This window comes from Tenrec ecaudatus, chromosome 12 (genome assembly GCF_050624435.1).
Source record: "Tenrec ecaudatus isolate mTenEca1 chromosome 12, mTenEca1.hap1, whole genome shotgun sequence".
NCBI classification, from domain to species: domain Eukaryota; kingdom Metazoa; phylum Chordata; class Mammalia; order Afrosoricida; family Tenrecidae; genus Tenrec; species Tenrec ecaudatus.
The window spans coordinates 18,110,942-18,134,869 of record NC_134541.1 but is presented as its reverse complement, the minus strand read 5'-3'; the positions used below and the strand labels follow the sequence as shown (position 1 = coordinate 18,134,869).

The window sequence follows — 23,928 nt, the reverse complement described above, 5'->3', positions numbered from 1 at the left end:
CTTCCAGCTTGTTGGAGATGTTTGATCCCTCCCAAGCCACCAGCCTGAAGCACCTCCAGCTCCGTGTTGCAGGGGAGCCAGCCCTGCAGGAGCTGAACCTGCTCATACACTTCATCATGAAGACACTGTGCCAAACACTCAACAGGTAGAAGCAGGTAAATGCTCACCAGCAGATGAATGGATTAACCACACTCGGCCCATGGGACGCTCAGGGAGAGAAATGAAGTCCTGGGACATGCGATGTATGCTGGGGGTAGTCGGGCAGCGCGGGGCCCATGTTAGGGGAGCCCACTTAGGTACCATGCCTGGTGCCGGCTGGCCAGAGGGCCCAGTGTTTGGTACTTGGGCTCCCGGGGGAAGGTGGGCGTGGGGGCTCAGGAAGCACTGACCGAGTGTCTCCTTACAGTGATGGAAGATTTGCCCACGGATATGGGTGGTGGTTGAACAACGTCACTGATGGTATTGGTGTCATGGCCTTGTACATGGGTAATTGGCCGAATTAGAAAATGCTCTCTTCTGTATGTTTCTACCACAATGGTTTTAAAAAGCGTTGGTGTGATCCCATCAGCCAGTTTCTCTGATAAATGCCGAGTAAGGATGTTGGCATCAACTCGATGGCGGTGAGTTTTGGGGCCTCTGAGCAGAACCAGGGTCCCGGTGGGAGGGGAGGGGATGCTCTGTTGAGTGTCTGTCCTTTATTTCTGCTGGGTGACACCCTCCTCTGCCTGCTTCTCACAGTGTGGCCTTGACCATATTACCCACCGTCTCCAGACCTCACTTTCCACCTCTGTCTAGGAGCCCCGAGGCTGCGATCTTTCTTACGCACTTCACGGTGAAACGAAAGGTCTGTGGTTGGAACACACCGGCGGTTTGTTGAGAGATGAGGCGTCCGCTTCGGTCAAGGTGACCGTAGAGACCCATGGGGCAGTTCTACGCTGCCCTATGTCTGAATCAACTCCAGGGCAGGGGGCGGGCATATGCTTAGTGCTGTGGCAGGTCCTGAGGAGCCCTGGTGGCAGATTGGGTTAAGCGTTTGTTGTGGACCCAAAGGTGAGACTGTCGGCCCCCATAAAGATGTAGTCTCTCTGTTCCCCGGCTGTAGAGCTGCCAGCCCTGCAGGTCCGCGGCGAGCCTTGGGCTCTGCTGTCTGTTCTGTAGGATGGGATTCCTTAGACTTTCAAGAACAAGGCCACTTCATGGGACACCAAGACAAGAGGGCAAAACGAATTATGTGCTCAAAAATGCTTGGTCACCCACGCCAAAAGTAAGTACAGCCACCAAGTACAGGATGTAGTTCGTGTAACCAACAGGGATGTCCTCTGCCGGTTGCTTCTGCCCGAATTGAAGGGGAAACGCGGGGCCTTGCAGCTTGGGCTCACCAAATGCCCAAGGACGGTGTGCAAGTTGGCCTGGCCAGTGAACCTCAGCGTGTCGTACTGGCCTGCTGCTGACCCGCAGGCTTCTGAATCGGATTGGCATGGATAGGATCTCTGAAGGCCAAGTGGAGGTAACTGGAGATGAATGTGATGTGGACATCATAGCTGGCCAAGTGGTGCTATCTGGATGCCAGCCTTGCCAGGACGACCTCTGGAAATAAAGTATTGGGGACTCCAAAGGGGGCTGCAGGCAGAGGCTTGCTTGTCCCTCATAGTATCCAGTGATTCCCTGGTGATGATTCTGAAAGCAAGGAATTCAGTACAGCAATAGCTCAGAAATACAGCCTGGGTCAGAATGCTGCGGTCTATATGCGTTGCCCATTGAAAGAAGATGACGGGGCTTACAAGAAACAGTTCTCTCAACACATCAAGAACGACATTCCTGGCGCAATGGAGGAGTGGATAAGAAAGCACTGCCACTGTACGAGAGAGTCCCTTTTATGAGAAGAAGCCAAAGAGAGACGCTAAAAGAGAGAGGTGGAAACGTCCCAACATGTCTCTTGCCCAGAAGAAAGATGGGGTAGCTCAGAAGAAGGCAGGCTTGCTCAAGGCTCAGGAGCAAGCTGCAGAGAGCTAAACCAAGTTGTAATGTTTTATAGGGGTCTTCCACAGGAAGACAAGAACCTTATTCACACACACACACACACACACACACACACACACACTCACAAGTGTACAGCCCCTGGAGCCCCATAGAGCACTTCCACTCCATCCTATGAAGTCTGTGGAATTGACCCAGTGGCACTGGGTGGGGTGGGATGGAACAGTGAGAGAGGCAGACAGATCAGGACCTTCTCCCAGGAGCCCAGATTCTCCCCCCTCCCCCCCTTTTATCCAGCTTGAATGACCACTGCTGGACGCAAGCGCTTCAAACCTGCGCAAGCGCTTCAAACCTGCTCGCCTGCGGGGAGTCTGGGTGTTGCTTTGATCTTGATCGGTCGGAAGCTCCTAGGATACCAGTTAGCTAACCTGAATAATGGCGGAGTTGGGAATCAGGCAAAAGGGATGACTGAGGGCATCGTATTTCCATGTCGTGCCGACCCACCCAAGTTCAAAACCAAACTCACTGCCATCGAGCCCATTCCGACTCACAGAGACCCCATAGGACAGGGTAGAACTGCCCCCTGTGGGTTTCCTTGACAAACTCTTTAGGGCCTCATCTTGCTCCTGGAGTGGCTGGTGGTTTGAACTGCTGACTTTGCAGTTAGCCACCCACTACGTAACCAAGTATGCCACAGGGCCTCCCCAAGAGTGACGTAGTTGCCCTAGATGTAATAATTTTGGAGAATGTGCTTTTTGAGACTTGCCACTTAAAATTGAGGGGATTCAGATCTTGTGAAGTTAGCTGCCTTCGTGTGGGTTTTTGACTGATAAAGATGTGATTGATTTTTGTCTGGTAGACGAAACACTCCCCGAGGATAGGGTATCAGGGCCCTTTAGTAGATTAACTGGCTTTGAATGGAGCCCTGCCCCTGTGTTCTTTCCTTGATGCCCACAATGGCTCGGGCTCGCTGACTGCTGTTGCGCTAGCTCCACCATCTGCTTGTAACTCCACGAGTGAACCAAGCTCGTGTTTTTGGCACATGCTTATTCTCCAGTTCTGCCAGAGCCCGGTTTTTAACTCGGAGAAATTTCACGTCCTCACCCCTCTCTTCTCCTCCACAGAGTGTCCTGTGGGGCCACTTGGAGACGGGACAGCAGGGTCTGATCCATGCCAGGGTCATAGACGGGAGGTCCCGTCGCCCACACGTGAGGGACTTGTCAGTTCACAGTCGCCTCCCCCCACTCCTGTCTTCTGAGGGCCCGCTGGTGTCTCGTGGCTACTTCTGGTGTCCTCGTTGGGTAGTGAGCGGAGAGGGGGAGGGGTAGAGAGTCTAGTGTGGTCTTCAATGGAACCAGCCCGGGGCCTGTGGGCGAAGGAGGGGGGAGGAGAGGACGAGAAGGCTGGAGCCTAAGTGGAGAGAGAAGCAGGCCCAGGACAAGGGTGGGGGCATGCTGGAGGAGGGTCTGTGCGACAGGGGGTGCTGGGCGGGAAGCTCTGCATGGTGAGCTGGAACCTGTCTTTGTGGTCTCTTCACAAAAGCGTGGGCAAAGCTCTCCGCCACAGCTTGAGACTCTGGAGCTGGCATTCATGCCCTTACTGTGGGCCACGCCCACACCCCGAGATGGCCCTTGGAAGAGTGTAGCTGGTAGCTCATGTTAACATCTGCGAAGCATATGGACAGTGGAGCAGGGTGGCCTTGGGCTGGCCTGTTAGCCACTGTCAGCCTTGGCAATGGAGAGAGAAGTTGGGTGCGGGCAGGAGCAGTGCGAGGTAGGCGTTTAAAACCTATGAATCACCTCCCCCAGAAATAGCTGGAGCGGACCTGTCCCACGTGTGGACAAGGGCGTGGGGAAATGGACACCCTGTGCACTGCCGTGCGCATCGGTACAACTACTTCAGAAAACCACTTTAGCATGGGGGTGAATATCACCTGTCATGGACTGCGGGAGAAGGAGCAGGTCTGCGTTGGGAGAAAGACAGCTGGCGTGTGTCCACCAAGCGGAGGGTGGGCAGACCTCCTCTGTGATGTAGTGTGGCCTGTCCTCTGGAGGGCCAGCCCCTGGAGAAGAACATAACACGTGGTAAAATAGAGTCAGAGGAAAAAGAGCAAGCCCCTCCGTGTCCATCACGGGGACAGACTGACACCGAGGCTGCAACACGGGGCTCAAATATAGCAGTGACTGTGAGCATGGTGGAGGAGCAAGCCGTGTGTGCTTATGTCTGGTTGTACATCAGGAGCCTGTGAGTCAGCACTGCCATGTGGCCTTGTTCTCCTGTTGTACATCAGGAGACTGAGTCAGCACCATGTGCACTTGTTCTGCTGTACATCAGGAGACTGTGAGTCAGCACCATGTGCGCTTGTTCTCCTGTTGTACATCAGGAGACTGTGAGTCAGCATCATGTGTGCTTGTTCTCCTGTTGTACATCAGGAGACTGTGAATCAGCACCATGTGCGCTTGTTCTCCTGTTGTACATCAGGAGACTGTGAATCAGCATCATGTGTGCTTGTTCTCCTGTTGTACATCAGGAGCCTGTGAGTCAGCACCATGTGCACTTGTTCTGTTGTACATCAGGAGACTGTGAGTCAGCACCATGTGCACTTGTTCTGTTGTACATCAGGAGACTGTGAGTCAGCACCGCTGTGTGCACTTGTTCTGCTGTACATCAGGAGACTGAGTCAGCACCGCTGTGTGGGCTTGTTCTCTGTTGTACATCAGGAGACTGTGAGTCAGCACCAACTCCATGCCCCCAACAATAACAGACAGCAATGCCGCTATACATGGAGGACCCTGGTGGCACAGTAGTTTAGTGCTCCACTGCTAATCTCAAGGTTAGTGGTTCTATCCTACTCAGTATCTCCATGGGAAAGAATCTGCAATCTGTTCTCATACAGATCGCAGCCTAGGAAATCCATTGGGGCAGTTCCATCTGTCACCTGGAGTCGCAATGGGTCAAGGTCAACCCAAAAGCAAAGATATAACTACATAGCTCGATGACCCAGGTATTTACTAGACAGAAACATACTCATATGCTTTCCAAAAGAACGTTCCCAATAACGCCCTCCACTACAGCAGAGCCCTGGAGACAGTCTGAACGCTGCATGACTAATGGTGGGCTTTAAATAACAGTGACTCCGGACGGCGAGAACCACCTGCAGTCATGGGTGACTCACACCAACGTCACACTGAGTGAGAGAAGCCAGCACCCAACAGAATGATCCCTGTGGTCCCGTTGACACAGTGCTGCAGAGTGGCCGGTGGTTTCAAACTGCTGACCTCCAGGGTAGCAGCCCCATGCATAACCCACTACGCCAGAAAGAGCGCCTTCCCTCTGGTGATAGAAATCTGAATGGTGATTGCCCGGTGGGGTTGGGCTGTGACTGTAAGGGGTCCTGAGGGGCTTCGGGCTGCTGGGAATCTATACTCTCTCCACTGGGATGCAGAGTGAAGAGCTTGTTTTAGAAAATCAATCATTTTGGAAAATTCATCACATTGTACTCTCGTCTCGATATTTGCACTTCTCTCTTGGTAACCTACATGCCAATAAAAAGTTGAAATTTCAAAAAAAATAAAAAATGTCACACAGGTGTCTCCAATCTCAGAGAGGAGATGGGTGGGAGGTGCAGAGGACAGGGCCTGGCCAGGTTTGGTCATTATGTGTCTTAGGTCACGAGAGTTGTGCCTCCCCATTGGGGGTGGGAAGGGATCAGCCCTTTATAGACGGAATGGTTCATTTCATTTCCTTGGTGGAGAAGACTGACTGCAGGGCCGCAGCAAGGAAGCCAGCCCTGGCGGCATGGTGTGGTTCAAACCCACCAGCCGCTCCCTGGGAGAAAGCTGTGCAGTCTGCTACTGTGACGTTTACAGCCATGGAAGCCCTGTGGGCCGTGCATCCACTAGCTGGCAGTGAGGGTTGGATGGGTGGTGACGGTGAGCTGAGAACTTGCTCCTGCAGGCCCTGGCCCAGAGAAGCGTGGGTCAGGATTCCCCGTCTGCTCAGTGCCTCAGGCTCCGGCTTTCACTCTCATTTCGTGGTGGACAGGGTTTAGGAAATATTCACAAAGTTGACCATATTTTTTTAACAGTGAGTGTGTGTGAGGGAGATAAAGAGCATACGTGGGTGGGTATATGGATGATGTTATGCTATGGTTGCAAAAAATATTGTTTATGGAGTGTTTCCAGATGTGGATGGGAAAATGCCCTTCGGCGCATGTGCTCACACACACACACACACACACACACATCCCTGAATGCAGACGTAGCTCAGGTGCACATTACACTGACATCACACACGCACTCAGACCCACTGTTGCATGCCCATGCATCTCGACCTGACTCTGGGCAGGCACACACACACACACACACACACACACACACACACACAAGCACACACACACCTGAATACAGACGTCGCTCAGGTGCACATTACACTGACATCACACACGCACTCAGACCCACTGTTACACACCCATGCATCTTAACGTGACTACGTGACTCTGGGCCAGTTACCTGATGTTGTGGTCTTTCAACTTCCTCGGGTGGTGGTGGTAGTTGTGAGGTGCTGTCAGATCATTTCCAGCCCATAGCACCACTACACACACCAGAACCCCCCGCTGCCCGGTCCCTCGCCATCCTCACCACTGCTGTGTTGTCTGAGCCCATTCTTTGAGCCTCTGCATCGATCTGTCTTGTTGAGGGCCTTCCTCATTTCGCTGCCCTTCCACTTTCCCCAGCTTGCTGCCCTTCTCCAGGGCCTGGTCTCTCCCAACATGCCCAAAGGACAGGAGGCGAAGTCTCGCCATCCTTGCTTCTAAGGAACACTCTGACTGTACTTCTTCCAAGACATTTACTTAGTGAAATGGAAATTACAATGGGGGCTCTTTATCTTATATGTTGTGAGCAGTACCTACAAACTCGTGTGCACATACACACATGCAGTGGGAGGGGGAGTACATGAGATTTTTGTTTGCATGCATGTTCGCTGGCTGCCTCTCTCTCTGATGCTCTGTTCTGTTGTTTGCTGCTGTCTACTAGGATCTACCACGTGGTGGGAGCCGGGGGCGTTGGGGAGTGAGTGGGTGCATGAACAGACACTTCGGCACATTCGCAAGCAGATTTTCACAGACGCCCAAACATGCCTGCGTTCATTCATGAGGATGGGCGCCCACAGGGCTGTACACACATCCACGCACTTTCACGCCCGTTCACAGGCATCACAGAAGTGGAGGTCAGGGGAGTGGGTGTAGTTGCGGTTCGGGACTTTGGGCTGGGAGTCAGAACACAGGGTTCTGTCTGTGGTTCCCGGTAACTCCACCTGATCATAGGACCTTGGGTTAAGTCCCGTCTCTCAGTAACCAGGGCCGGCCAGCTGAAACATTGGCAGACCTGGGATATGAACCAGGGTCCTCTGAGTCCAGGAGCTGTGTTTTTAATGCCTGAGGCCTTGGACCTGCAAGTCCCCCAGGGGCTGGTTAGAAAGGCTGGGGTCCTGCTGGGGAGGGTCTGAGCTGGGCAGGGCCCTAGGGCAGCTCAAATGGGGGCCTTCCTGTGAGGAGCCTGGTGTTATGGGCTTCAGGCACTTGTAAGGAGGACCCGGAGCCTTTGTTTGCAGGCAGCTGCCTCTGCACATTTCTAGGCAGTGCAGCTCCTGTGATTTCCAAAAGGTAGAAATGGAAGGGCAGAAGGGGGTGGGGGGAGGGGAGAGCTGCAAATAGACTTACTGTTTCCAGAAGCTATTTTAACTCGGAAACAACGGCTGAGCCCACTCATCATTTAACCGTGCGCTTACAAGAAGCTCTGCCGCACCGCAGCCTGAGGACCTGCTAGCCGGTGGCACACAGACAGGCTCTTTGGGGGATTTAAACCCTCCTCCTGGATCGGCTCCCTCTTTTTACAAAGCATGAGGCTGAGGCCCAGAAAGGGGCAGTGACTGGCCCAAGGTCACACAGTCTGTCGAGGGCAGAAGTGGAACTCAAGCCTTCAAGGGGATATTTTCCAAGATGAAGGGAGGGGACCAGGAGACCAGCCTGGGCCAGAGTAGCGGTTATTTCATACTGAGCCGCGTCTCTCGGGGAAGGCCCACTTCAGGGCCTGGCTGGCTCTCCTGGGAGCTTCCAGGGAAAGCGGTTCAGAGCTCAACCCATTACCAGAGTAGATCGTCAATAAATTCATCTATCCATTATACACACACACACACACACACACACACACACACATACACATATATGTATGTGTTTGTGTGCACCTACTGGGTGCCAGGCAATGTTCTCATGATTTCCCTGTTCCAAACCTCGCCAAAACAAAAAGCAAAAACACAACCTACCATTGAGCCAATTCTGACTCACAGTGCCCCCTGTAGGTCAGGAGAGAATTGCCTCTGGTGGTTTCTGAGACTGTAACTCTTTACCGAGGTAGAAAGCCTCATCTTTCTCCTGGGGAGCAGCTGGTGTTTTCAAACCACTGACCTTGTGGTCAAGCAGCCCAATGCATAACAACTACACTGCTAGGGGTCCATGTTAAAAAGTAAAAGATTCCACAGAACAAACCAAGGGAGACAGACTGTTCTGTTTTAGAAATATAATATTTGGCTGTGTTTTCAGGGAAGTTTAGGTGTCTCCCCCTCTTCCCCCAGCGCAATTTCTGCGTAAGTTATTTAGTGCCTTTTGTCCGCAGTGCATGGGCGAGTTTTCTCAGTATCTGCCTTCTGGTTGTTCCATTTCCATCCATCTAGTTTCCCTGTTGCCTCTCATCATCATTTTGCTTTGTAGTCATTGTTGATGATTCGGTCTCTTGGAGGCGGGTTTTGAAAGGGGCGTGGTACTTCCTGGGGAATATTCATGATTTTTTTTTTAGCTCCTTTTTTGTAAAATGGTACCAGTGCTTGCCGCAGAGTTGTCCCGGCGGCCCTGTCACTTCAGTTATGCCAGGACTGCCCCTGCTGCTAATCCATTAACTTCCGGAGGGTCCTCTACTCCTCTACCCAAGGCCTGTCTGCTCAGAACTGAACCTGGGTTGGTTTCCTGAGCAACAACAGATCCTGCTCGTATCTGGGGACATGAAACCCATCCCTAATGTGGCCTTTTGTCACGTCCCAGTCTGCTCTGACTCGAGCATTCCAGAGCCCAGAGCAGCCAGAGGCCACCATGACCAGCAGCGCAGTGGACAGCCCTGGACAGCCCGAGGGAGGCTGCCATCCACCCTCCTCCACCCTCCTTGCTGTGGCTCGGAGATGCCTGTAAATAAAGGCTCAAAAAGATATTAAATCTCCCATCCCCCACCTCCTCCCGAATCCACATTTAATTTTAGCGGTATGGTTTTTTTGCTTCCATTTGGTTTATGTATGATCTGGGCTTTCCTTTTCCATTCCTCCTCCTTTTTTTTGAGAAGCATCTTTAGTCCAGAAAAATGACAGGCCAACAAGAAGGCATAATTGTACTGATTTTCACAAGTGCAGCACTACTCCAGATCTGATGTGCCGCGAGACATGAATCAGAAAGATTCCATTAAACATCTCTGGAACAGGCGACACGAGAGTATTATCTAAGATGATTAATTTGACTCCATCATTATGAACACAGACAAGCCTGACAGAATTGCATCTCATTCCCTGCTGAATTCTCAGAATCACAGTGCACAGAATCCGCTCTGAGGGCTGGGCGTCCTGTCCCAGCTGGCAGAGGTTTGAGCTAGGACCAGACACAACTTTGAAAAGAGGGCCGGGACGTCCTTCGAGTAGGGATGTTCTTATAGGCGTGGCCTGTTCCCGTAGGGGCCCGGTGGTTGTCCCTGGCTGTTACCCCATAGACAACAGCACCACGCATTGTCTGGCCCCACGCCATTTCCAGGAGCGTGGGTGTGCTCGAACCCACTGTTGGGGTGACTGTATTTTGAGTGCCTTCGGAGCTGGGGTGCTCTCCTTCCTGTCCTGCGCAGGGTGGGATTATGTTGTGACCCCAGGGTTTCCATTGGCTAGTTATGGGCAGTAGATCACCAGGCCTTTCTTCCTAGTCTCTCTTATTTCCCACCGTAACTTGTCCACTGTAGATAACCCGACTGATATTTCAAATATTGTCATCGCTTCCAGCCTCCTGCCCACACAGAACCCATCCTGATGCGGCAAACTGACCAGTAAGCGAGGGGTGGGGTAGACTGGTAGGTAGACTATATCATGGATCCTCTAAATCAGGGTACTTTTTAGAATATACTGTTGAAAAACACCCCAGGACAAGAGACCTAAGCCAGCCTGCCCCAGGCTCACGTGAGACTGTTGTGTGTGTTGGTGGAGAGGGGGGGGACACTAATTGTGGGGGAGCAGGGGTTAACTGCAGAGGGTCAGCCTTCTGCGGTGTGTTCTCTGTGTGACACTGGATACGTTGTTTCGCTTTTTAGGATCTCAGTTTTCTCATCACTACAATGGTGCCTTAAAAACAAACAACCACATTTCCTGTCTCTGAGTCCGATCCGACTCACAGGGAGCCTCTAGGACAGGGGAGAACTGCCCCTGCAGGTGTCCAAGACAGACTCTTTGCGGGAGTAGAAAGCCTCCTCTTTCTTCCATGGGGGGCTGGTGGCTTCAAACTGCTGACCTTGCAGTTGCTGACCCAACATGTAGTCCACTGTGGCACCTAGCAGTAAGAGACAGGTGCTGGGCATCAGCCGCTGGGTCCTTGCCGGCCGCCGCACCTTCCGTGGATCCTCGTCCCTACGGCTTCAAGCGCCGAGACTGAACAGGAAAGAGCTGTTAAAGTACATGCCTCCTCTGGACACAAATGCTCCCTGAAAGGCCCTCTCTGACCCTACTGTAGCCAGTCGCCTTGCAGACACTCAGCTGCTGGGGAAGGAAAGCCTTGGATGGCTTCTATAAAATGTTACAGCGTGAACCTGACCGGGCTTTTTACGGACTCAAGCAGGTGGAAAAGGCCAATGAGGCCATGGCGATTGACACCTTGCTCATCATGATGAGCTCTTCAGGCCCCAGGGCGTTGCCGCGCGGAGTCACTATGCGAGGCTGGTGAGCAGCGTGAAAGAGAACGCGGGCACGGTTAGGGTCTTCTCAAGGCTTCATGTATCTGGGGAGCGGCTCAGCCAGCTGACGGGGGTAGCTGCCATTCTCCGCTTCCCTGTTCCCGAACTCTCCGATCAAGAGGATGACTCCAGTTCGGAGGACGATTAATGACTGGAGCGTATAATTGAGGCAGCCTGACGCCTCCGTTTCACTGTTAAAATAATAGGTCTCCAGGTGTCCTTGTGACACAGCATTGCAAGAATGACACTAACTGATCCACCGGGGCTTTCTGACGGAGTGGCCACACTAAACCGCAACCGCAGTTTTTTGGTTGGCAGGCCATTTACTCAAACTTAAAAATAAACAGGAATATATCTGCCTGTCATGCCACCTCTTAATTGCGATCATTTTCTATGGGAATGATCAGGAACTTGCAGGACTCAAAAAGCTCTGTGTATCTAACAGTAATAAGTACTTATGTATTGGGGACAAAGCTTAAGACCATGTGCTTTGAGGTATAGTTTTCTATAGGAAAAGTTAATACCTCGTGATTCTCTGTGTAGAACTCTGAAGTGATGAGCTATAGGACCCGCCCCGCTCCAGAGGGACCTCGTGAACATAAAAACCAAAGCCCTCTCTTTCCAAACAGGGTCGTATTTGCAGGGCTTAGGGTCGCAACGTGCCTGTTGAGGAACCCAACGAACCGATAACCAGTTGCCAAGGCACTGAACACTTGTTCTGCTTACCACCTGGGCCTTTTCCTCCCCGCTTGGGAGTCGCATGTTGACTTTCTGTGACCTTGTCTTCACATCTGTCAACTCAGCTCCTCCTCTTGGGTGTTGGGTGGAGTTGCATAGATAAAGGAACGATGGAAGAGTAGGAGATTTTGATAAGTGGCCCAAGGTCCCTCCACAAGGAAGTGGCAGGATTGGGCTCCCCCAGATCCATCTTGCTTCAAAGTCAGCATTCTTTTTTCAGATCCAACATTGGTGCTGACTAGTTATAGATTCTGAGGATCTTCAAGGCTTTCTGGGAAGCATGGTCGAAATATGCGGAAACATTTTGAACATCCTAAAAGTCCTACATCGACTTAAGGCAGTGCTGTTGCCACTCTAGCTTATCAAGCTGGCTGCATTCTATGGGGTGCAAGACAGGAACGCTCACCGTTGCACTTGGACTTTCTCTACCCAATTATCCTTCTCTGTTCTTGGCATCTCCCCTGAGCTTTGCTGTGCATTTTTCCAGCTCTATGAATCGGCACTTCCATCTGGGGATCTAGCCCATGTTCTGTCCTTGCCCAGCTCAGCTGTCGCCCAGCCATCGGTGCCCACAACCAGGGCAGCCTTTACATGTTGTCTCTTTTCCACAAGGCACCCCCCCACCCAGCTACCCTCCCATCTTCTTTATTCTCGCCGTGAGAGGCAGGCACCACTTGATGTCCTCATAGGTCTCTCAGCTAAAAAAAAATTTTTTTTTCAATTTTCCTCTCAGGCTTGATCAGAGAAGAGGTGCAATGCCCCCTTTTCAGCGGTTCTCAACCTGTGGGCCGCGACCCCTTTGGGGGTGGACCGACCCTTTCACAGGAGTCGCCCGAGTCATCACAGTAGCAAAATGACAGTGATGAAGTAGCAACGAAAATAATTTTATGGTTGGGGTCACCACCACACCGTGAGGAACTGTATGACAGGGTCACAGCAACAGGAAGGATGAGAGCCACCGCCTTAGATGGTTCACAGTCAGGTCTCAACAAGCACCTTCTACTGGAGCCTTTGAGACTTGGCTTGATGGTGTGAGGCAGGGACGACGGAGAGGTAGTTACCCTCTCCTCCTACAGGCCCGCCCACCACAGATCTCCACCTTTCTCTCCCACAGCATTGCAGTGGGAGACGGCCAAGGAGCTTCCAAATGTCCCTCTTGTAGGAAACCGGAACTGGGGGTAAAGGAGGAAACCGCTGAAAAATGAAAGGCACACTTTACTGGGAGGACGGTGTCATGATCCATTTGTAGATGCCCCGCGGCGTAGCTTTGAAATGTGCGAAGCCGAAACAGACAGAAATGCAAAACCGTGATGGATAGTTTTTGACACCCCTCTTTCAAAAGCCGATGGGTCAGGCGGCGAGGGGGGAAAGCTCTTTAGAAGATCTCAACAGCAGAACCGAAAGGCTGGGAACAATCCGCATTTACCAAAATTGGCCTCGCATGGTTTCATAAAGGATTTCTCAATGACAGTCAAAGAATCAATCAATAACTGTTTTCCATTCCCTTTGGGGTACTGTACTCACGGTCCCCCACTCCGACTCACGGTAGCCTGTTCTTTTAACTTTTTCGAAGAACCAGCCCTTCCTTCCATGTCTTTCTTTTTAAAATGTATTTATTAAAATATTTATGAATCATTTTATCGGGAGCTCTTACAGATATTGTAACGACTCATACTTTAATTAGGCCAAACACAATTGTACAGTTGCTGCCACCATCAGTTTCATAACCTTTTCTTTCTTCTTGAATTCCTTGATATCAGCTCCTCTTTATCCCCTCCCTCACCCTACCCCTCCGGAACCCTTATTATAATATTGTATATTTTTGTTGTTGTTATTATCTGCCATGTCTTACATCCTCCAAGGTAGCCTTTCACCTGCACCTCTGTTGCTCGTTCCCCCCGTGTGGGGTTATACCGTCTTCATTGCAGTCAGCCCCTTCCTCCCCCCCCATCCTCCTCTTCCCGCATCCTCAGGGAATCACCGTCCCCCTTATCTTTCTCGAGGGTTATCTATGTTGGTTTTCATGCATCAAACTATCTTAATGCTACAAATGGACCTACGCAGTTCTGACAAGAATAACGAGGTGAGACAAAGTCCGTAATGGTAAGGGGAAAGGAAATATTACAGATCTAGAGGATACTTACGTACTTCAAAAGTGCTATACCGCATCCTAGAAATATCATCCCTTCTGTGAGGGACTGTCCAGTTATGCCAGTGGGTTTGGTGTCTCCACTTTGTCGACGCTCCTTCATATCAGTTTTACTTTGTTCTTTCCTTCTGCCCCGCCATCATGTTGACCCTTCTTTCACCTCCCAGTAATTCCTCTCAGATAGGTTTAATTGATCCCACATGACCAGGAATGCTACATACTCCTCGCCATCCATTTTAGAGCCCCTGCTATTGCCCTGTTCCTGTCTGACTGGCTCACCACTCCCCTCCTCACACCCCACCCATGTCCCCTGGGAACCACCCTGTTGTCTCCGAGGGCCTTGCTTATTCTACCTATCTTAAATAGATAGATACCAAAAGAAAGAAAATAGAGAAGGAGAAAACAGAAAATAAGACCATACAAATAGTTCCTAGTCTAACAGTTCTCTTGACCCAGAGTAGATGATTATCTGTCTGTTAAATCGAGAGAAGGGCACGTTATGAACCGTCAGTCCTGTCCCCATTCTCTCAGGGCTCCTTATCCTGGGACCTGCTTTCCCAGCAGCACTTGTACCCTTCCAGTCCTCAGCATCAGGGACTGAAGGCTCGCCTCCTCCAGCTCCCATTGTTGCTCTTCCTGCAGTCGGAGCAGGAGGGCTCCTTCTGTTTCGTATCTAAACCGTGGTTTCTGTTTTGTTACCCATTCTTCTACTTGGGGTCATTTTGCCATTCTGTTTCCAGCTTCATGAGCTGAAGACCGAGTTCACTTATTTTGTCTTTCTTGCTTTCTAATAAATTGATGCAGGTCAAAAGTTATAGCTGTTTCATTGGTCATCTCCCCAGGGCCGCCAGACTGTCCTCACGGCCTCTCGTTTCAGCTGTGGGGTTCTCCCGAGCCTGAGAAAATACGCAGGATGTTGTCCTGAAGCCATCTAAGACCATGTCTCAGCCACCTCCCTTATTTTTTCAGCTCTCTCCCTTCGTCTACCCCACTCCCGCTCTGTGGATCACTCAGTCCATTGAGATCCTCGCATATGACCCATACCGTCTCTGCAGCTAGTAGTACATGGTCATTCTGGGGCTGGGGGTGGTGGTGGTTAGTGTTCCCTAGACATTAGAAAGAACGTATCCTTTAAATGTTGGAACAGATCAAGAGCATAAATTGTACCATTCAAATCTTCTGTCCTTGCTCATTTCTATCTGATTGATTTGTCAGTTTTTGAAGAGATGTGTTAAAGGGCTTCATCATGATTATGGTTTTGTTAAATCTTCTTTGTATTTTATGCTTTATTTCTGCAAGATTATCTATCTACGTCGAAGTTTATGTCTGTCATTTCTTCTTAGGGGATTGTATCATTTATCAACTTAAGTATTCCTCCTGGTCTCTTTCATGCTTTTTTGCCTTGAATTATACTTAATTTGTTATTAATTTTGCCACTTATGCTTTTTATTTGCCTGGAATGTGTTTATATTTAATCTTCCTTGTCATTTTTATTTTAGGCATGCCTACTATAAATGTCATATGACTGGATTCATTTATTTTAAGCAAAATATTAAAATTTTATGTTTTACTAATGGAATTTAAGTAATTTATATGTACTGTCAGTATTAATAGGGACCCCTGGTGGCACTGTTGGGTAAGCATTGAATTGCTGGCTACAAGGTTGGCAGTTCAAACCCACAAGCCACTCCATGGGAGAAAGATAAGTCTACCTTCTCCTGTAAAGATTTATAGCCTCAGAAACAGATATCAGGTCAATAAGAGCCATAATCAACACACTGGGAATGGGTTTGGTTTTTGGGGGTATCATTACTAATATGTAGTCTTATTGAAATAATCTACTATCATGGTTCAAAGGTTTTTTTCTTGCATTTCGTTTTCAGATATTTGTCAGATTAAGTTCTGTTTCTTTTTTTCCTCTTCATGGTCTCCCAATGGTGTGAAATTTCCGCTTTACATATCTGTATTTCAAATGATTGGCCCTTAAAATTATAACAAACATGTTTAAACATATATTTTCGTAACAATACAAATAATCAATATTGTTAATCATGCCCATTAAAGAAGACATTGCTTCTAGCTGAAATCCCTAGATTTTTAATTTGAGATTATTATGCATTTTGTAATCGTATACCTCTTCTATCTATCAACATCCCCATGGTGGAGTTTTCCTGTTGGTTCATCACTTTAGTTTCTTGTGGTAAGGGAATGCGTTCGTTGTAGTCATTTACCAGAATAGAAGCTTTTCATTGCAACCGACTTCTGATTCTTAGGCTATCCTTAAAACTCCTTCTCTCTGTCCACTTCCTCATGTCCCATCGGCCTTCTCTTTGGTCCTCTCCCCTTCTCCCCTGGGGAGTTTTGCCCTCAAGGATTCATGAAGCTCCGTCCCTTCCCTCTCTGAATTTCCAGGAGCGGGCTAAGAGCAGTTTCTCTGGCCCAAGGTTGAGCCACAGGTTGCCAGAGTCATCCGTCTTTCTTCTCTTCCTGGAGTTGGTGCCTGAGAATCATCACTGGCCATCTGTCCGTCTGGTTGCCTCTTCGACCCTGGCCATGCGACTTTGCTCTGAATGCCCGTCCCTTGGCTCATTTGGGAAGAGAGGCTCAATGGAGAAACTGAGAGAGAGATTGGCTCCAGCAGCTTCCTGCTGCATCACTGCCCAGTAGGAGAGCTTTATCGTCTTACTTGGGTGGAAACCCCAGTCTCCTAACCCCACTTTTTGACCCATCTAACCTTGACCCTCCCCTAGAAGAGGCTGTCCGTTAGGGTTTTTCAGGTACCAGTTAGAGGAAGGGAAGACTACTGTATTGATTTGGGTGACCTGTGATTTACCCTTGGGTCTGAGAAGTGAGCCTACTCCTGGAATTCCTGGGAAGGGGACTTAGTAGGACCTCTGCCATCAAAGTCATATTTTTACCACTGTTTCTTCTGGCATTTGGTGAGCAGTCATCCATTCCTTTGTTCATTTTGGGGGTTCTTTTGCCTCTACATGCCAAGCATAGGTCTAGGAGCTGGGGCTCTAACAGTGGACAAGACAGATGACACTCACTCCAGTGGAGAGAGACGAACAATATTAATCAAGAGCATAATGAACAGTATACTCCATAGACAGGGTTTGTGCTGTGAACGTGGACAGTGAAGGTAGACCTCTTTGAGAAGGGCATGCATGGCAAAGACTCAAATGGGATGTAGCATGAACGGTATGGAGATTTCTAGAAGAGTGTTCTAGGGAAAGGGAACAGCCCAGGCAAAGGGTCTGGGCAGACCTAGGCCTGGTAGGGGGAGGGGGGAGTAGTATGAGCAAGAAGGGGGATAGCTGATGCCCGAGAGGTAAAGAGGTAGGGGGTGGAGTGGGAGAGAGGTAGCATGTCAGAGGCCATGCATGGTAAGGACCCTGTTCGTCCTCTGAGTTATGGAAGGTTGTGCAGAGGGGTGACATCATCTTAGGTTTATCAAGAACATTCTGACTATTAAGTGAGAATAGACCAAAGTAAGGGTGGAGACAGGGAACCAGTTGAGAGACGACTGCCATTATCCAAGTTAAAGATGATGGTGGCTTGGACCACAGTGGTAGCAGAAGAGGTGGCGGTCACATCTTGGATTTATTTTCAAGGTAGAGCTGATAGGATTTCCTGGCAGATTCAGCGTAGAATTCCAGAGAAGGAGGATTCAAGGAGAGTGCCAAGGTCTGGGGCTTGAGCAACTGGGAGGACGGAATTGCCATGATCTGAGGCGAGAAAGACTTTGGGAGAAGCAGGTTCTCTTTGGAGAATGTTAAGTTGGAAAGTCAATTAAAATCTCATTACAGATGTCATTAGCAGTGGGGCCTATGAGCCTGCAGTTCAAGGGAGAAGCCTGAATTAGAGACAGGAGCTGAGGAGTCAGCAACATCTAAACACAAACAAATAGCAACAACAACAAAACTCATCATCATCAAGTCACTTTTGATGCATGACAGTCCCATATAAGGCTTCTAACACTATAACTCTTCATGGAGCAGACAGCCTCACAACCTCCTCTTTCTTCCTCGGAGAAGCTGGTGGGTTTAAACCAGCAAACTTGTGGTTAGCAGCCCAGTGTTGAGCTCACAGTACCAACAGGGCTCCAGCACCAGATGGTAATCAAAGCATTAAGGCAATTTTAGATCACCAAGAGAGCGAGGGTGTTTAGGGAAGAGGTCTAAGATCTCAGCTCCGGGACATGTCCTCATTAATAAGTTGGACAAAAGAGTGGAATCCCACCAAGGAGATGGAGAAGACATGATCTGTGATGCAAGAAGATCGATAGTTGTGGTATTGCCGAAACCAAGGGAAGAAATGGGTTCCCAGGAGGGAGTGGCCAACCATGTCAAATGCTACTGAGCAAGTCCAGAGAGATGGTCAGATGGGGACTGACACTAATCATTGGATCTGGTAGACTTTACTCGTAGACTTCACAGGAACTTTGGTGAAGGGTGGGGTAAATGAACGTGTGATTGAAGTGTGCCCTACTTATCTAGTGCTACTGTAGCAGAAACACCACAAGTTGAAAGCTTTAACAGAAATGTATCCTCTCATAATTTAGGAGAAAGATCTCCAATCTCCTTTTAGCACCTGTGGGCCCAGCATTACACGGAAATCTCCATGTATCTTGGCATCAATCTTTCCCTTGGCCTAGGAGGTTCTCAGTACAGGGACCTGGGTCCAAAGGACATGCTCTCCTCTGGCTCTTCCCTCTCATTTCTACTCAATTGTTTAATCCCTTTTATATAGCAGAAGAGACTGACTCAAGATACCTCCTCATCCTGTAGATTGTATCCTGTCTTATACTAAAAACCAAACGCACTGCCATTGAGTTGATTCGAACTTGTGTAGTTACTGTTAGGTGCCAAAGACCCAGCGCTGCCTCCTAGCAGCCCTGTGCCCAACAGAAGGAAACACTGCTTGGCCCTGCACCAGCCTCACAATTGTTCCCATGCCTGAGCCCATTGTTGCGGCCACTGTGTCCATCCCTCTCGCCGAGGATCTTCCTCTTTTTGGATGCCCCTCGACTTGACCAAGCATGATGTCGTTCCCTAGGGACTGGTCTCTCCTGACAACATGTCCAAAGTAGGAAAGAGGAACTCTCGCCACCCTTGCCTCTAAGGAGCATTCCGGCTGCACTTCTTCCAAGACAGACTAGTTTGCCTTTTTAGCAGCCCACAGTACTTTCTTCTCCAGCACCGTCACTTAAAAGCATCCAGTCTTCTTCAGTCTTCCTTATTCAGTATCCGATTTTCACATGCATATGAGGCCATTGACAATCCCATGGCTTGGGTCAGGCACACCTTAGTCCTCAAAGGAGCATCCCTGATTTTCAACACCCACAGCTGGTGCAGCAGATTTACCCAATGCAACGCATCATCTGGTCTCTTGACGGCTTCTTCCGTGAGCATTGATTGTGGATCCAAACAAGACAAAATACTTGCCAACTTCAACCTTTTCTCCACTTCTCATGAGGTTGCCTGTTGATGTAGGTGTGAGGACCTTGGTGTTCTGTACACTGAGAGCCGTAATTCACACTGGAGGCTGCGATCCCTGATCTTCATCAGCCAGGCATTCCTATCATCAAGGCGAGGATCTACAGCACAAAGGACAGTTACATCAGATCACAGCGTGGAGGATCTGTGTTACATACTGCTGAGAATCGTGGCCCAGCCAAGTTGACACATGTGTGGGGAGACACAACTCAATCCTTAACAGAGTACGCTTGAGAGAAAATGGAAGAAGGTGTTTGAGATAGCTATTTGAAGAAGCTTTACTTTTTTTTTTCCCCTGTAAGGTTTTACAGATATTCTTAAGTCCTGGAGATTTGACAACTGGACATCATTCCATATTTTCATGAGGATACTGGTGATAAAATCAAATTAGTGGTCCAATTAACTAAAGATATCTGAACTACAAATCTTGATGAGACGTCTGAGCTACTACAGACAGGCACATGGTTGGAGCCAGTGTTGGAAAAGTGGCGTGTGAACCCCGTCTGAGACTAGCTCACTGACTGTGTGGTACTTGCACTCCCTAAGCCTCATCTTCTTCATCTACAGAATGGACCTACTAGCTGCTCCGTGGCTGAATTAATATGCATGAAGTGGAGGCTGTGTGTGGAAGCAGCCACGCAGTGGCTGGTGCCCAGTAGGTGCTCAGGGGGAAGACTAGCAGAATGGGTAGTTAGTTGCTTGGGTTTCAGGCGGTTAGGATTTGGTTCTATTCGGAGGTGGCATGTACATGTTTGCATGGTTAGTTATTTTTAAGTGTGCTAATTGCCTCTTTAAATGAATTGTCATAATTGTGTGATTCCAATATTTTGATACAACATATGCTTATTTTTTCAAAAGGCTTCTGGTCTATTGGGTGGGTTCCAGTGTACTGAGGTTTTGGGTTTTTTTAAATAGAAAGGACTGGACTTGTGAAATCATTTCACGCCCACTGAGCGCCTGTTACATGCAAGCACCTGTACTGGCAGCTCTGGGGCTGGGCGGCTGCTGACAGGTATGAACAGTGAGAGACTCAGGGCACCGTGGCTGGTTGAATCTGTTGGACCAGGCATGGAAATGCCTCGGTGAGGTCTAGAGCGTGGGCCCTTCCCTCTCCCACTGCATGCGCTCATTGAACACATTTTAGTTGAGCTCCTACTATGTGCTGGGCAGGCTCTGTGATAAGCAGTGATGGCTAGACAGACTGTATTCCTACTCTTATGGAACTTAGGATCTTGAGGGGCATAGGAGAGGCCCTGGTAAAATGTAAGTAAAGAATTAAAAAAGAATTGTAGATGATCGTGAGTACCATGGGACACCTGCACTAGGTGAGGAGTCTTATACTAGGTGATAGTCTGCCCTCTGGGTCGAGGTGACTCTGAGCAGGAAGACTGTCAGTGGGACTCTTTGCCTTCTGGGCTGGTGTGATACCCATAAGGAGCCCTGGTGTCATAGTGGTTATGTGATTAGGCTGCTATGCTCATGGTCAGCAGTTCAAAACCACCAGCTGCTCGATGGGAGAAAGACGGGGCTTTCTACTCCTGAAGACAGGTGCAGTCTCGGACCCCCCAGCAGCTCCTGCATGTCAGCATCGACTTGATGGCAGTGCGTTCGGTTTGGGTTTGGTGATACGCATGCCTGATTCCACTGTCCTGGTGGCCATGTGGGACACAGACATCACCCCGTGGCACATGGGTGCTTCCAGTGGGGGAAGGGATCAAGGGAGGCTGAGTACCGCTGCTTACTTGTTCTGTGTCCTTGGGGAAGTGATGACACTGAAACTCATGGCAATGACAATGCTGAAACTCATGGCAATGACAATGACATTGATCGTTGTTGTATTCGTTTCTTAAGGCTGCCACAGCCAATGACCACAAAGTGGGTGCCCTAAGACAACAGAAATGCATGCTTCTCCTGGGTCTGGAGCACACCATTCTGAAGCCAAGGTGTCGGCTAGGTTGGCTCCTACTGCGGGACTCTGCTCCATTGCCGCTCTCCTAGCTCCCGGTGGTTTCCCTCCGTCCTTGGCGGTGCATGCTTCTGCCTTCTCATGGCTGCCGTCCCTCTGGATCTGCCTGCCCCTGTGTCTCCAGGAGGCTACCCGGACCATCTGGATGGACCCAGTGTTCTCACAAGAGTCCTTAAAAGGAGGGAGACTGGAGGGTCAGCGTCAGAGATAAAATGTGATGACAGAAGTGGGGACTGGAGTGACGTACTTTGAAGATGGAAGGAGGGCCCACGAGCCAAGGAATGTTGGCATCCCATAGCGATTCCCACATACAGCAGCCGTAGACAGCAGGGTAGAACTGCCCATGTGGGTTTCCCTGACTGTAGCTCATTATGGGAGTACCAAACCCCTGTTTCTCCTTCGGAACAGCTGGTGGTTTCAAACAGATGGCCTTGTGGATAGCGGTTCAGGGCATCACCCACGACACCACCCTCTCCTTCAGTGGGAAAAGCAGGAACAGAGCACGAGAACTGTAAGAGTTATGTGAAGTCATTAACTTTGTAGGAATTTGTTCAGCAACAACAGGAAACTAATACACAGAAAAATAAGCAAGCAAACAGAACAGAAGCCGCATACCCAGTATCTCTTGTCTGTTGCAAGCTCATCCAATAACCAGACTGACCAAAGCCTAGTTCGGAGTGGCTAGACCATCAATTTGACACCAGGCTGATGCTAAGGACCATGAGGAACCAGGCTCCCAGAATCTATCGTAGACCACCAGGCAAGGCCGGAATATACTAGCCCCGTTCCCGACACGTTGACTAACCTTAGATGGAGCTCTTTCCTTCGTGGGCCCAAATTCTTCCATCTGTGAAGTGGTTGGAGTGGGGCACGATGGTGAGTTACAGTGCCCACATCTCATGGGAAAACAGGGGTAGGGGGAAACAGGCGTTGGCCCCCACCCTTCAGGAGAGCAGGGTTTGTGTATGGAGAAGGAGCCCCTAGTTGGAAGGAGCATCGCCTGGAGATGGGGGTCCACCGTGGTCCTCTGCTTTACCGGGGAATAGCTCCTTCTCTCCTTTGCCAGGGGGCTGCTGTTATTGTCATTATTGGTGCTGTGAGCATGTTCTGCAGTTGGACAGTTCTGATTCCAGGCCATGTGTCCTTTTGGTGTTTCAGACCTATAACAGCCAGAGCGAGACCAACGAAGACTATGAGATTCCCCCGATAACACCTCCCAACCTCCCCGAGCCATCGCTCCTGCACCTGGGGGACCACGAAGCCAGCTACCACTCGCTGTGCCACGGCCTCGCGCCCAACGGTCTGCTCCCTGCGTACTCCTACCAGGCCATGGATCTCCCAGCCATCATGGTGTCCAACATGCTGGCCCAGGACAGCCACCTGCTATCAGGCCAGCTGCCCACGGTGAGTCCCCATCACCCCATGGTTTCTGCTGGTCATTGGGGGCTGCGAGGACCTCGGGGAAGGGGACTGAGAGGGGACAGAGTGCCAGTGCCTTGATGAGGCCCACATGACACCTGTGCTCATGTGCAATGCCTCTGTTCAGTTGGCTGCCTGCATGGGGGTCTGCGGGTGAATACGGGAGAGAATGAACACTATCCCCCTGCTCTCTCTGGAGGGCTGTTGACCATATCTTGGCATTAGTTTAGTTTTTCATATGGTCTCCTTTTTATTTATTTTTCTCTGCTTTATTGAGCTGTAGTTCATAAACTTGAAGTTCACCTATTTAAAATACCCTCAATGGCTTGTCATGCATCCACAGAGTTGGCTGTGTACTCTTTCACCTTCACCCACACCCCATTTCCCCAAAGCTCTAGGCAACCACTAATCCACTTTCTGCCTTTAGAGATTTCCCAACTCTGCAGACTTTATGTAAATGGATTCTTAGTTTTGTTTCTTTTTTAAGAAAAATCATACCTTGCTTAGATTACCGTGGAAGAAGATGCTATTTGAGTTGAAATGTGTGGGACAAGTAGAAATTTGCCAGGCAGAACAAAATACTGGTAGAAAGAGGCAAGAAATGACCTTCCCAGTGGTGGGGTAACACCCACAGAGGTACAGGGCAGGAGGACTCGGGTCATGCTCAGGGACTCCCATGTGATTCCTTCTCTTCCTGCGCTGGGCAGGAAGGACCCAGAGCCAGGGAGGGAGCAATGAGAGAAAGGAGCCCCGCAGAGCCTGGGACATCAGGGTCCGGAATTCCATGCTCAGAATATGTACGGGTTTCTGGCACGAAGGGCTGATTCTTAAGCTCTGGAATCCCAGGGGACCCATGTAACACCCCTGGCTCCACCTCTCTCACTTCAGTTCCCTTGTCTTGAGACCCATAGCAGTCCACACCTGGCGTCCATGAGGCAGAGCGCCTGAGATTCTGCAGGCCAGGCCCTAGCCAGTGTCTGGCAGCGAGGAAGGCGCAGGGGAATCATTGCTCTGATTCTTGTTTGGAATAAAAATCCATTCTCCCCTGGAACCAAATTGCCACGCTTTCTCTGAAGTCTCATTTACCTAAAAGGACAGACTTGCCCAGCCCCGGGTCCATTTGTAGGGCCACCTGGTTATAATAGTTCTGACCAT

General features: G+C 49.9%; 1 protein-coding gene across 2 annotated transcripts in view; it reads left to right on the top strand.

Moving 5' to 3' along the window:
* Window positions 1–23,928, top strand: part of TOX2 (TOX high mobility group box family member 2) — a 154,223-nt gene that overhangs the window by 83,507 nt on the left and 46,788 nt on the right. For both annotated transcript variants that reach the window (XM_075527807.1, XM_075527808.1), the window contains exon 3: window positions 22,513–22,758. In XM_075527807.1, coding sequence (XP_075383922.1) covers window positions 22,513–22,758 — 246 coding nt within the window. The remainder of the gene's footprint in view (window positions 1–22,512; window positions 22,759–23,928) is intronic.